We start from the raw sequence: 13076 nt of genomic DNA on the forward strand, positions 1-13076 counted from the left end.
GGTGGGAGATGAGGCTGCAGGGACGAGGAGGGGCTCGTCCTGGAGACTAAAGGGAGGAGGAGTGAGGTGCATTTTGGAGGGAGACACTTACACTGTGTATGTCCGGGCTCCTCCTCTGCCCCTCTCGCCCTGCCCTGGACCTGACTTGCTGATGGCCTCTGGGTTTCATTTTGGCCTTGTCCAGATACAACCTGTCTTCCTTCTTATTCCCAAGCTGCACCAGGACTAGGAGAGGTGAGATGCTTAGGGCACAAAATTGAAGGATGCCTGAAGAGAGGTGTCCTGCCCAGCCCCGCTCCATACCCTCGCTTGCCCACGTCTGACCCTGCCACGCTCTGCGAGTGAGTTTCTCGTCGTCTGCCTGCTCTTCCCAGGTCTCGGCCCCAGCCTGCCTCCACCTTCCTCCCCGCAGCCTGCTGCTTTTGGCTTTCCACTCTTGTCTCAGCCTTTGCAGCCAAGTTAGGCGAGACGGCTACACGTAAAAAGATAATTAACCACATAAGCCAAGAAATAAGGACCACATGAGTGGTACAAATCATGTGTTTCCAAGAGTTTTGGAGGAACTGGGCCGTGCAGGCTTTGGATGTACAGAGAGTAGGAAGGAGGCTTTCTGAGCTAAGAGAACAATGGGAATAGTTTTCCAAGAGCAAAGAGCTCATTCAAAGCCACAGGAAGATAAAAGTTGGAAAGGATTTGGGATGTGATCCTGTGGACGTGGCTATCAAGCACAAAGCTGAGGTGCCACCACCCTTCATCCCTTACCTGTGGCAAGCATAACTAATAAACTGTGGCATGCTTTTCCCTGAGCCTGGAGAAAGCCTCAGAATTGCTCTGGACACAGTGCTTCAGAAGGACATTCACATGTGAGTGGATTTAACACACAAGTGTAAACTCATTTGCTATCCCTCTCCTAGGCTGTGGAGTAATCTGAGTCTTTGAGTAGGAGAGATGATTTAACCGCATCCTGTTGCCTTCCCCCTACTGTCTCCCAACTTCAACTTGATTTACAGCTCCGTCAGCTGTGTCTCAAAATACTGGGCATCACTGGAGGCATTGACAAGAAAACCCAAAACCATAGAATGTGAAAAGTAAAGGGGGATCTGAGATATCACTGAATCCAACTTTGCCATTTGACAGCTGTTTAAACTGAGACTTGGGAGGGGGAGACTTGTTTATGTAAGTGCCAAAGACAGGATGTGAGTGATCTTGTACCAACAGCTTCCCAACCTGGACTAGAGAAGGAACCTGACCTTCCTGAGAGCCCACTAGCTGCTTGCATGGACTACAAGCCTGTGTTTGTTTATAGGAGCTTTTCATATACAGCCTCTCTTTTAAACCTCCCGGGGAATCATTATTCCCAAAGAAAAGGTAACTGACATCCATTGAGAGGTGTAAGTCAAAAGCCAAAGTATGACAGAGCCAGGATCCACCAGTCCCTAACATCCGCCTGCTTTCTCGTAGTTCCAGATGGATGCTTTGAGCCTTTACAGAAATGATAATGAGATTAGGGTTTTCTGGGAAGGGCTGGTGATTGTAACTTTGTTCTACCCTGCTAATAGTTGTCTACAAGCTGCTGTAGGTTCTCGGTCACATCTGGGGGCCAAGCCTAGCAGCTCCTGTGTAGACATGCACAAACATTTGTGAGGTTGGGGCTCTCTCTCCAGCGAGTTCCTGGTTCCATAGATGAAGCCACTTGCTATTGCCCGTGCTCATTTGATGACTTCCTGGGTTTTACGACATTAATTTAAGCTCTGCAGCCAAAGTAACTCTCTTTGGTTGCAGCGGTATGTACTTAAATGTCAGAGATTTGCTGAAAAACCACTTGGGTTTGAAGAAAGTCATTGTGTTTGGTAAAATCTGCCCACATTTTATGTTTATGGCCTTTATTAGGATGTTCAGCTGAGCTAGTTAAAACTATATCTCTGTAGTTGGTGAAAACCCTGGACTCCCGGGTCACTGAGTCTCTCATTCCAGCAATAGCTGCTGAATATATTCTAAGTGCAGGACCTACTACATGCAGTGGTAACACACGGACATGAGCCTTGTTTTCATGGCACATACTGCACGGGGTCTGGGAGGGACACATATTTAAAGACTAGATCTATAAATAAAAGAAGTATGCATAAATGTTATAAAGGAAAAGGGCAGGCCACTAAATGTCTCCAGAGAGGATGGAGGTGGACCAGAGAAGGTAATATTGGAGCTGGGGAATAATCATGTAGGGGCAGATGATTCCGGGAAGCAGCGGCAAAGACACAGACGGGAAAGAACTTGACATGGTCAAGAAACATGATGGTACTTGGTATCCAGAAGCCACAGCGGCCAGCCTTGGCCTGAGAGGCCATCCAGTGTCGCTGGTGCCTGTGAGATCTGGCGTGTGTCTTCACCTCGTGTAAAAACTGGGATCTGCGTCTTGGTGGTTGCTCCCCCTGCCTTGTTCCCTGTGACCTTTCCTGCCTTCTCTGGGACCAGCCCTTGGTCTTCTTTTCTCAGCCCCACCCGTGGCACCCAGCTCCCTGCTCGCATCCCTCCACCTGCCCTGGAGCTCACCATGTGGAGCTGTGTTCCTGTCCACACCTTCCCCCTCCATCCTGCACCCTGCCTCGGTGGCATAGTCCTGTCTTTTTCTCCACCTGGTTTGGGCCCTGCCATGTTGTGCCAGTTGTGAACATGTTGTGTGCCAGGCCCTGCTCCCTTTCTGTCCCTCTTTATCCCTTGCCCCTCCCAAACCTTCATGAAAGCTTTGTGATGTCATCTTCACACACACTTGTGAGGTCCAAATGCTGGTCACTTCCTTTCCCATAGTCTGTCCACTATGCTACCCTCTCTGGGATCAGCTATGGCTAAGACTTTTGAACGTCTCTCTTGGATCAAGCCATTGGTGGGTGGGGCACTCCTCGCCCAGGGATGAGCAGCACAGGATTTCTCTTGCTTACTAAAGTGTCATTGGGCAGTGTCCAGAAATGGCAGGGTAAACATGCAAAGTGGACTTCACCCACTTCAAAGCCCAGGTGCTGGCAAAGACCCAAAGGCTGTGTCCAAGGGAAATGCTGTCACCTTCTCCACAGAGGTGACTGGAGATGACCTCTGCGTTGACCAGTGCTCCCCATCTCTGAAGAGGGGGCCTTGGGTGCCTCTCTCTGATAGGCTGGGCATTCAAGGAGTCCCCCTGTCCTCTGCAGCCTGTATGCTTCCCAGAGGGGGTGGGCGGGAGAGACCAAGTAGCAGCAATTGTAATGTATTATGAAATAAGAATAACAGGTGTGGTCAGGGCTTCCAGTGCTCTGGGGACTACAGCAGGGGCTTCCTCTTTCATGCATGTTTCTTAGATGAGAGGTTCAGTCATTGGCCACTGTCCCAGTGTCCATGGAGTTTTCCCTTCCGTGGCTGTCACGTATGTAGCACACACAGTGAGGCAGACGCAGGGCTAACCCCTTCCCCATACTGCATGCCCCTCCCACTGGGTGAAACTAAGGCTTGGGAGGGAAGCCACCTGCCAAAGGTGACACGGCAGCAGACGGCAGAGGTAAAGTTTGAATCCGGTTCCCACTGATGGCAAAGCTGAGCTTTTAAAGGCAACAAATATCAACTCCCACCCGGCCCAGCTGCCCCACCTCTCCTGGAAACCCAGGGTCTCTTCCAAGTACCATTTAGCACATGTTTAAAGGAGAATTTAGCAAAGATCTTGAGATCATTTTGCAATAGGGAAGGAGATGGTGAAGCAAGTGATTTCAATGGTGCTAGTCTGGGGAAAGACAAGGCAGGACCATGCGGCACACCTGGCAAACTTGGCTAAAGGGGTTGCAGCAAAGTGATGGTGAACTGATGCTCAAAGCATGAGTCAGGGGATGATGTCAGGGTGGGGTATACCATCGTGTGCAAAAGTCTAGAGGTGAGAGAAAAACCACATACTGGGGAAAGTAAACAAACGAAAGAGATATCAGCATGGCTGCAGCAGAATGTATCAGGGAACACAAGCTGGGGTGGGGCTGGGGACAGCTGCGCTGGGGGGCATGGTGCAGGAGAGGAAGTATCCAGTTTGCAACTTCAAAAGATCATTTCAGCTGCTGTGTGGAGGAAAGCTTGAAGAATGAAGACAGGAAGAAAGAGAGCAGGTGTTCAGAGGCTGTGGCTGAGTCTGGACGAGAGACGGGCGGGAGGAGGGGAGGTGGCTGCAGGGATGGCAAGAAGGCCTGACAGAGTCACACTGCTCCTGTCCTGTGTGTCTGAAGGCTCGAGGGGGGAGCCACTGCTGCCGTTCCCATTAGGATGACGCTAGATGCACCCACTCTGAGGTGAAATGGTGAACCGACTCTTTGAGAAACAGGTCTCGTAATAAAAGAGCTTTGTTTCAAATCATGTTCTGTGTTGTGTTTTTGAAATATGTCAAATAATAGCCTGCGTTCCAGCTGCAAAAAAGAATAATTACTCTGACTCTTTGTGTTGTCAATAACTTATTCACAGTATTCACAGGCTTTCATTGAAAATCTGAGCAAAGTGAATCGTAAATCAGCACCATCCCCGGAATGGCTAGGTCATGGCAATGAAGGTGCACGGCCTGGGGCCTTCAGCTCTCCCCCTCCTCCTCCTCAGAGCCACCCCTTGGACATGCTAAGTCCTCTCAAATCATGTCACCATGGGGGAAGTGTTGGCTCTTCCTTGGGCTTCTCTGGGACTGGACAAATTCTTTTGTCTTCAAGACCAGCTGCGTAGCCTTGGGCAAGGGACATTCTTTAGTCTTCATTTCCTCACTTGTACTTGAGGGATAATCAAGGTGGGGTAGGAGAAGGGCATCTGGCTCTTTCTTTGTGGTGATCTCTAATTCTTATCCAGGCCCAATTGGTCCATTTGAAGATGGATTCCCTGCTGGTTGCTCTCTGTCCAGCACCCCTGCAGAGACCATGGTCAAGGGGTTGTTAACTTCTCTCCCATGGGCAAGCAGAACCCAGATCTCTTGTCACAGAATGTCTGGTCTCTTCTCTGGTGGGTGGGATTCATGAGTAGAGGAAGAAGATGCATTAATTTTCTTGCTGGTAAATCCACAGCAGTAAGAACCAAAACGTGAATCAATGACTCACCCTGCTGTGGGAGTAGACAGTGGTCCGGGAGATGAGGTGACGAGGGCTGGGTTTCTCTGCACTCATTCTCACGTTGAGTGGTCACCTGCGGCCTGGTTCAGAGGTGCAGCCATCCGCAGACACTGACAGGTGGCTCCATGTCTTCTGCAGGTGTGGCAGTGTGGCGGGAGCGTGGAGGTCCTGCCCTGCTCGAGGATTGCCCACATTGAGCGAGCCCACAAGCCCTACACAGAGGACCTCACTGCCCATGTCCGCAGGAACGCCCTCCGGGTGGCTGAAGTCTGGATGGATGAATTTAAAAGCCATGTCTACATGGCATGGAACTTACCCCAAGAGGTAGGAATCACTGGTGGGGGTGAGTTTCTTGGGAGTTGATTGGAAAAACAACACATGAGACTAAACTCTTCTACCCATGAAACAACCAGAGTCTTGTTTGCCATGCTAGAATGGTCTCTTGATTAAAAAACCTATTATGTGCTGAGGAAAAGTGACTGGTCATGAGGCTGTAAATCATTTCTTATTCTTACCTCCATCCCTGGTCATGCTTAAAGGAGGAATTTGCTCTGGACCTCAGTGTCCTCATTTTAAGTAAGAAAGTTGGACTAGGTGGCTCCAAGTTTCCTTCGTGCTCCGAGGTCCTCAGCTTCTCTGCCAATAGGTGTTTCATGGTCCTGGATTTCAAATATATCAATAATTACAGAATTCCCAAAATGAGGGAGGTGCCTGTGGCTTGGTGAGTAGCACCCCAGCCCCATATACCAAGGGTGGTGGGGCCAGCCTGGCCCCAGCCAAACTGCAACAAAAAATTAGCCGGGCAATGTGGTATATGCCTATAGTCCCAGCTACTTGGGAGGCTGAGGCAAGAGAATTGCCTAAGCCCAGGAGTTGGAGATTGCTGTCAGCTGTGATGCCACAGCTGTGATGCCACACTGGGGGCAACAAAGTAAGACTCTGTCTCTAAAAAAAAAAATTCCCAAAATGCATTTTCATCTCCTTGTCAAGTGGATTCAAGCTTCTCCATTGAACCTTTAGCAGAGTAATAAAGAAGGCCCATATGCCTCTGGGATTTTATGAGCCACATGGATGGGGATGAGATGAGCTCCCGTGGGGACTGTGGGAGGAAGAGGGAATTGTTCTGGACATTCTTTTAAGCTGCTTTTAACCTTCACAGAGCCCCATCTGACTGTCACTGTCTTCTGTCTCTCTAGTCACTTAGACTTAACAAGTGCCAGGGACAGGGCAATGTTTCTCTAGTGGTTTTGTCCAGCCTTGCTGTGTGTCATGTAGAAAAGACTCTGGACAGCTGAGTTGAGAGAACCCAGCAGATGCCAGCCACGGCACCCCCACCTGCTTCTCAGCCTGGCTGGCTGAGGTCCACTGCTTCTGCTGCATTCCATGTGACTGCCTGACCTCTTTCCCGAGACCATGGTGTCCCCTTGGGCACCCTTTTGAAAAGTCTCAGCTCTCTTTCTAATGGGGAAAGTTTGATCTTAGTTCAATGTTTCCATATGAAGCCTTGTTCTTTTAACTATTTACCAAGGTAAGGTAGCTCTGGATATTCTGGATAGTGAGAATGTAGGCCAAGCCTTGAGTGGGGGCTTTCAGGCCACTACCACCCCCCGCTGTGAAGGAGGGGGTGTGGGTTGGGTTGCATACTCTCCTTATCAGTGAGATTTCAGCAGTTGGGAGGAAGAATGAGGAGCCAGGGAATATCAGCCAGCTGCAGCCAATCCCAATGTATCAGCCCCGGGATTGAATCCCTGACAGCAAGAGTGTTTCTAGGGAAACCACGGAGCCTTCCAGACTCATCTATGGCACTGGATCACAGCATTCTACACAGGGTGCTGGGCCTTGCAGTAAGGGTCCTCTGAAGGCAAAAATGTTGAGAACACTTGGAAACTCCCCAGGAGCTCACCCAGGAAGCACGACAGGTCCCCAGGCTCTGTCCACACTCTGGTCCCCACTTCTCTCTGCATCTTAGAATTGCACACTGCCCAGCCTGCTCCCCGTTGCAGCTGACAGATGTTGAAATGCACAGAAGCCCAATGAATAGTAGAGAACTGAGAGAGAGAAAATAATTGGAAAATGATGAAACTCGGTGTCTGCAGCTCCTCAAGGGGGCAGTTCAAACCAAATCAAATAGGTGGGGAAAGTGAACACAAGGCAGGTGAGAGGGGCAATTGTCCAGGATAAAGCCACAGTGGAGAAGGAAAGAGCCAGTGTGTTTCCTGGAAAACTCTCGACACACTTGTTCCCTCCATCTCTAAGCACCTCTCCTTCCTCTTATCGAACTTGAGTGGAGAGTCACTGCTTTCAAACCTCCAATCACTTCTCAAGCCACCTCCCCAATATTCCATCAAAACTGCTTTTGGCAAAACCAATAAGGGCCTCCCACTGCCTAATTTCATGGAGACTTTAAAGTCTCTAACCTATAGGAGTCCACCCTTTCCCTGAACCTCTGCATCCTTTGGCTCCGTGATCCCACACCCTAGGCCTCCTCTCTCTCATTATTCTTGACTCCCGTGGGTTCCCTGGGGATCCATCCTTGACCAACTGCCTGCATTATACCTGTGCACCATCTTTCTGAACAACCTCATCTACTCTTGGGTTTGACTGCCACCCATATGTTGCCTTGCTAATTAACATCTCTAGCCCTGACTTCTGCCTTTACTTTCAAACCAAATCTCCAACTGCCAGCTGGCCATCTCCCCCTGGTGTCTCTACAGGCACTCGGGCTGAAACTGACCAACACATCTCTCTCCTCCCAAATCTGCTCCTGTTCTCACTCTCTGTCTCCATTCACGATGCTGCCATCTGCCCAGACACGTATCTGAAACTGAGCATCGCCCCTCAGTCTTTCTCTTTCTTGGCCCCCATTCCCTACTGGGAGCCCTCCTTCCCTTTCTGGCCTTCCCTCGTATTTATGTTCAGGCTCCATCTCTTCCCCTGCAACAGCCTCCAACTGGTTTCCTTGGCCCACGTCTGGTCCCCTTCAAATCTGTTACCCAGTTATCTTTAAAAAGTCAAAGCAACTATGCTGTGTTTAAAATCTTTAAATGACTCCCTGGTGTGTTTAAAATCAAGTGTGACATGGGATCTCAGGTTCCCATGCCCCCTCCTCTGCCTGTCTCCAGCCACCCCTTGTTTGGGAGTCTACTCAGACTACGCAGACTGTAGGAACTGCCTGTAACCATCTCTACCACGCTGCTTTGCGGTTGCTAATTCTGTTCTCTCTGCTTGGAATTCCCTACCCTCTACCTCTTCCCCAACATCCTCCACTACCAATCCTTCTCCATCCCTTCAGACTCAGCTGCAGGCATCCCTTTTCCAGGAACTCAGCTCAGGCTGCCCCTCCCACACATCTCTGCCATTGCCTGACCAGTCCGTCAAAGAATGTTCTGCTGTCTAAAAGTTTCTCGGTTTCATTAGACCAATGGTTCTCCAATCTGGCTGAACTTTAAAGTCACTTGGTCTCTACCTCCAGAGACTGTGACTTACGTGGTGTGGATGAGGCCCCTGGGGTCTGATTTCTGGAAATCTCTTCAGGGAATCTAATGTCCATCCAGGGATGGGAATCACTGCAGTAGACCACGAGCTCCTGGAGAATGGATTGTTATTTGGGGGTGTGTCACCGTCCCTAGCACAAGTCTGGGCACATGGTGAGAGCTCACGAAAACCTGGCTAATGCTTACCAATGAGGGAATCTGCTGGCCGGGAGTGTAATCCCTTTTTCCTCTGGGCAGTGGCTCCTAAAATCAGATCTTCAGACCAATTGTGTCAGATTCACTTGGAGAACTTTTTAAAAATTATGGATCTGGGTCTCACCCTCACAGAGTCTGATCAGTAAGTCTGTAGCAGTGCCCAAATCTGTAAAGCTCCCCAGGGGGATGGTTCAGGGTAGACAGGTCTAGGTAACACTAATTTAATTAATCCTGCTCATCCTTCCAATCTCATCTCAAGCTTCACCTATTCCAAGAAGCCTTCTTTGCTCACCTGCTCTCTGACCCACCCTCCTGGCTGCTCCACCATGTAAGACGGATTAAAGCCCTTCCTCTGTCTCCCTAACACTTTCTATTTCCTTCTGTGCTTCACACTGTGTGCAGTCTGTTCACATGTCTGCATGGCCTTTCAGACAAAGGCCATGACTTACTCCTCTTTGTATACACAGTGTTTGGGACGGCATCTGACACACAACGCATGGCACGTGGTGAGGATGAGTTGAAAAAGAAAGAAGAGGGAGGAAGTTGGATGCTACACACTCTACGGAGTTGCCTAGGAGCTTTGCCAGCCTCCCCTGATGTGGTGGTATCCAAGAGCCTGCTGCTGGACCACAGGCACATCTGCTCCCAATTTACTTAACCTTTCATCTACTCTACAGCCTCCCAGGTGCAAATGTAGAGCTGAAGCCCTTTGGGCCTGCTGAGGCAGCTGCCTTGAGAATTAAATAAGTTAATATATGTAAAGGCTTTGATCAATGCGTGGCACATAGAAAGCGCTGGAAAGTGTGAGCTCTCGTCAATGTCATCATTCGTGCCCCGCATTCTGTCTGCAGCTTTGAAATGCCCTTCGTGGGCAGACATCCTCCCCTCGTTGCCTCCTGTGCTGAGTCCCCCTCTGGGCTGTGCGCCGAGACGAGCTGGCTCTCGCCTGTTCCCTTACTGTGTTCAGTCTCCAGTTTTTGAAAGGGCCAAGGAGCCTCTAGCTCTTGCATCCTGCTACTCTAATAGAAAATCAGTTTATTTATTGATAAACAGAAGGCTGGCCTGCAGCAAAGCATCAATATTTTCTTAAGTAGGTTCGGGAACGCTAGGCTGCCCCCTGCTTCTCTTGCTCAAAGATAGGCTGGGTTCCCGCAGCACTCGGCGGCAGCCCTTCTTTAGTTTTGGCTGGAAGGAATTCTGTTGTTATGTGCCATCTTTTTATGTGGCTACGTTTACTTGTTTCCTAGGGCTGCAATCACAAATTACCATGCACTTGGTGGCTGAAGTCAACAGAAATTTATTCTTTCACAGTTTGGGAAGCCAGAAGTCTAAATTCAAGTGCCAGCATAGTTTTGCTCCCACCAGCATCTTGAAGGGAGAACCCGTCCTCACCTTCTCCAGCTTCTGGGGGCTCCAAGCGGTCCGTGGCTTGTAGACACATCGCCTCGCTCACTGTGTAGCCTTCCCCTCCCTGGGCCTCTATGTGTCCAATTCTCTTTCTTCTCTTATAAAAACACTGTCGTTAGCTTTAGAGCTTACCCTACATGCAGGATGATTTTATCTTGAGATCCTGAACTAATTATATCTGCAAAATTATATCCTATTTCCAAATACAGTCACATTCAGACGTTCCAGGTAGATGTGAATTTTGGAGAAAAGCATCATTCAACCCACTACACTATATATTTGGCAGGAAAGGAAAATGTGTTGATTGTTTTCTAATAATAAGAGCCACAGTGACCGTTCTGAGAAAGTGCTTATTTCTTAATGTGTGCTCCCTGCTCTAAAAGAAAGGTTTGATGTAATTTACAATAAGCACACAGGGCAGACATGCTGAATCACTAAAACAGAAAGGCAAAAATCAATTAATAAACAGGGAAGGGAAGTAGGTTTAATATTTAGAAATATAAGTTACACAAAGGGCTGGTTCTTGAGCTCCCTGGCAGTTAAAGTAGAGACGGTCACCTGATGGATTTTCTCTCTCTCATCTTTTATTAAATCATAAATCAAGAGACAAGCTTTGTCCTGATCCTGAGTACAGAAAGAAAGCTTTCCCAGAGGAACCGAGAATTTTAGGAAAACACGGAGACCTTCCTGAAACAGGTTCTTTTAGTGGCTTCCTATAAAAGCTGAGACACAGTATTAAATTTGAGTCATTTAAAGGGAATTAGAATATGAAGGGAGAGAAATGAATGGGTCCAAGGAAAGAGTTCTGTGATATAAGGAATAAAGTACAGAAGTGCAAAGGGTTAATACTTAACAGATCCCTTAGGGTAGGGGATGGGAATAAATTATATCTACTGCCATTTCCCATGTTCACAACTTCCTGAATATTTTTTCAACCCATCTCATCAATGTAGTTCAGGCTCGGTGCTAGGCCTGTGGGCACAGTGATAAGTCCGGTGGAAATTTCCTGACCCTAAGGGGCCAGAGTCCTACAGACCAAGGCTCCAAAGGCAGTTTCTGGGAGGCCCAGGGCAGGAGGCAGGTAGCAGAGAGATCCTACATGAGGCCGAAGTCCTCAGTGGGTGGGACCTGGCCAAACTGGCTCCCCAGCTGTCTGGAACTTTAAGCTTCAGGTAGTAGTAGTTTCAATTTTTATATTAGCTGAACTCTTAGGGGCAAAAGTGAATTTATCCTTTTTATACCTAAATTTTGCTTTCGCTCAAGCCCTCATTGTCTTATGTCAAAAACTTATTCTGTTCATGTCCAGATACATGCAGCCATTTTTGTGATTTTTCTCAGACATTGTAGACTTAAAATGCCAATTTCATAGTCTACCCAACCTCAGTAAGTGGATCCCTGGGGTTGCTGCCAGAACCAGGGGTTCACAGGGTGCACGTGAGCCAGTTTCGTGGGAGAGACATCGCCTTCTTCCTCTGCCTCCACTCTGGGCTGGTATTTTGTGAGATACCACCTGTCCTGTCTGGTCCCCGGCTCCATCCCTGCCATGGTGTCACTAGGTCTCTATCTGATCCCCTGCTGATGGACCCCTCAGCATCCTGTGCTGTGGCATCAGCCAATCCTATGCTTTGTTGAGCAGAGGGGGTGCAGGCCCAGGAGTTCTTAGAGCTCTCCAGTCTGCTCTGGGACTGCAGGAGGAGGGGGCGGCTTCTCTGTCCTTTGTGTTTCCATTTCTGCTCCATGGCTGCTGAATCACCCTGCACCTGGGAAATGAGGGACAGAAAGGAGTACTCTATGCTTAGACCCCATGCTTAAAGAGAGAATCTGCTCTCTGCAAGGACTTAGTCCTGGGACGCATAAGGGTGGGATCTTCCAAATGTGTACAGTCAGGTCAAAAACGCAAACTCTTCTAGACCCAAGTTAATTTGGTTCAGATCTCAGCTGCACCATTCATTAGCTGTGGGGCTTTGAACAAGTTACCAGAGAGGTTACTGAACCTGTCTTCATCTCAACTTCCCAAACTATAAGGGAGGGTGGTATAGTGCCACCTTGTAGTTTAAATGGGACTATATATGCATACGAATGCAAGTAAATCCATGTAATTACTTATACACGTCTCATTCAGACAGAGCCTGGCACCTTGGAAGTGTTATGTAAGCCTTCACTGTTGGGATTCTTAGAATAGTATTAAAATTAGCATCTTCCCATCTTCAAGTCTTTTCCCTTCCCTCTGTCCCCACAGCTGAGAATCTCTCAGCTTGCCTCTTAAGGTAGGGAAAGGCTTTTTTGGGTTAATCTAAGGATTCGACATCTGTCAATGCTGATCTGACGTTTCAGAGTCCCAGCGAGGACAGTTACGGGGTTAGGACACATGTGGGAAGCGGGGGAGTTAATGTCCCACAGGGTCTCTGCCCTACACAGTCTCCAGGAACCTTTGTTGGGGGTGCTGGGTCACACCAAGGTGGTTTGGGGAGAAGCTGCGGCCTGGTGGTGGCTGCATGTCTGCCTCTGCCTCCCTGTGCAGGACTCAGGAGTTGACATCGGGGACATCACGGCAAGAAAGGCTCTGAGGAAACAGTTGCAGTGCAAGACCTTCCGGTGGTACCTGGTCAGCGTGTACCCGGAGATGAGGATGTACTCCGACATCATCGCCTACGGTGTGGTAAGGAGCCAACCTCTGCAGGCGGCCACCCAGACACAGAAGCAAGAACCAGAGAGAGGTGTAGGGAGGGGAAAGGGGAAGAGGCTCTCAGCTGCCCACGGGGCACTGGCGCCAGACCTGGGGACTGGCTGCTGGTTTCTGGGCCTGCGAGCCAGCCTTTACTTTCACAGACAGAACCTCTCCAGTCCCTTGGAGAGGTACTTGTCTCCCCTTTATAGTCCCCTGCCTTCA

General features: G+C 49.1%; 1 protein-coding gene across 1 annotated transcript in view; it reads left to right on the top strand.

Annotated features, from left to right (window-relative positions):
• Positions 1-13076, top strand: part of GALNT18 (polypeptide N-acetylgalactosaminyltransferase 18) — a 359927-nt gene that overhangs the window by 288573 nt on the left and 58278 nt on the right. The window contains exons 7-8 of the mRNA XM_053561579.1: positions 5229-5414; positions 12708-12845. Coding sequence (XP_053417554.1) covers positions 5229-5414; positions 12708-12845 — 324 coding nt within the window. The remainder of the gene's footprint in view (positions 1-5228; positions 5415-12707; positions 12846-13076) is intronic.

This window comes from Nycticebus coucang, chromosome 14 (assembly GCF_027406575.1).
Source record: "Nycticebus coucang isolate mNycCou1 chromosome 14, mNycCou1.pri, whole genome shotgun sequence".
NCBI lineage: Eukaryota > Metazoa > Chordata > Mammalia > Primates > Lorisidae > Nycticebus > Nycticebus coucang.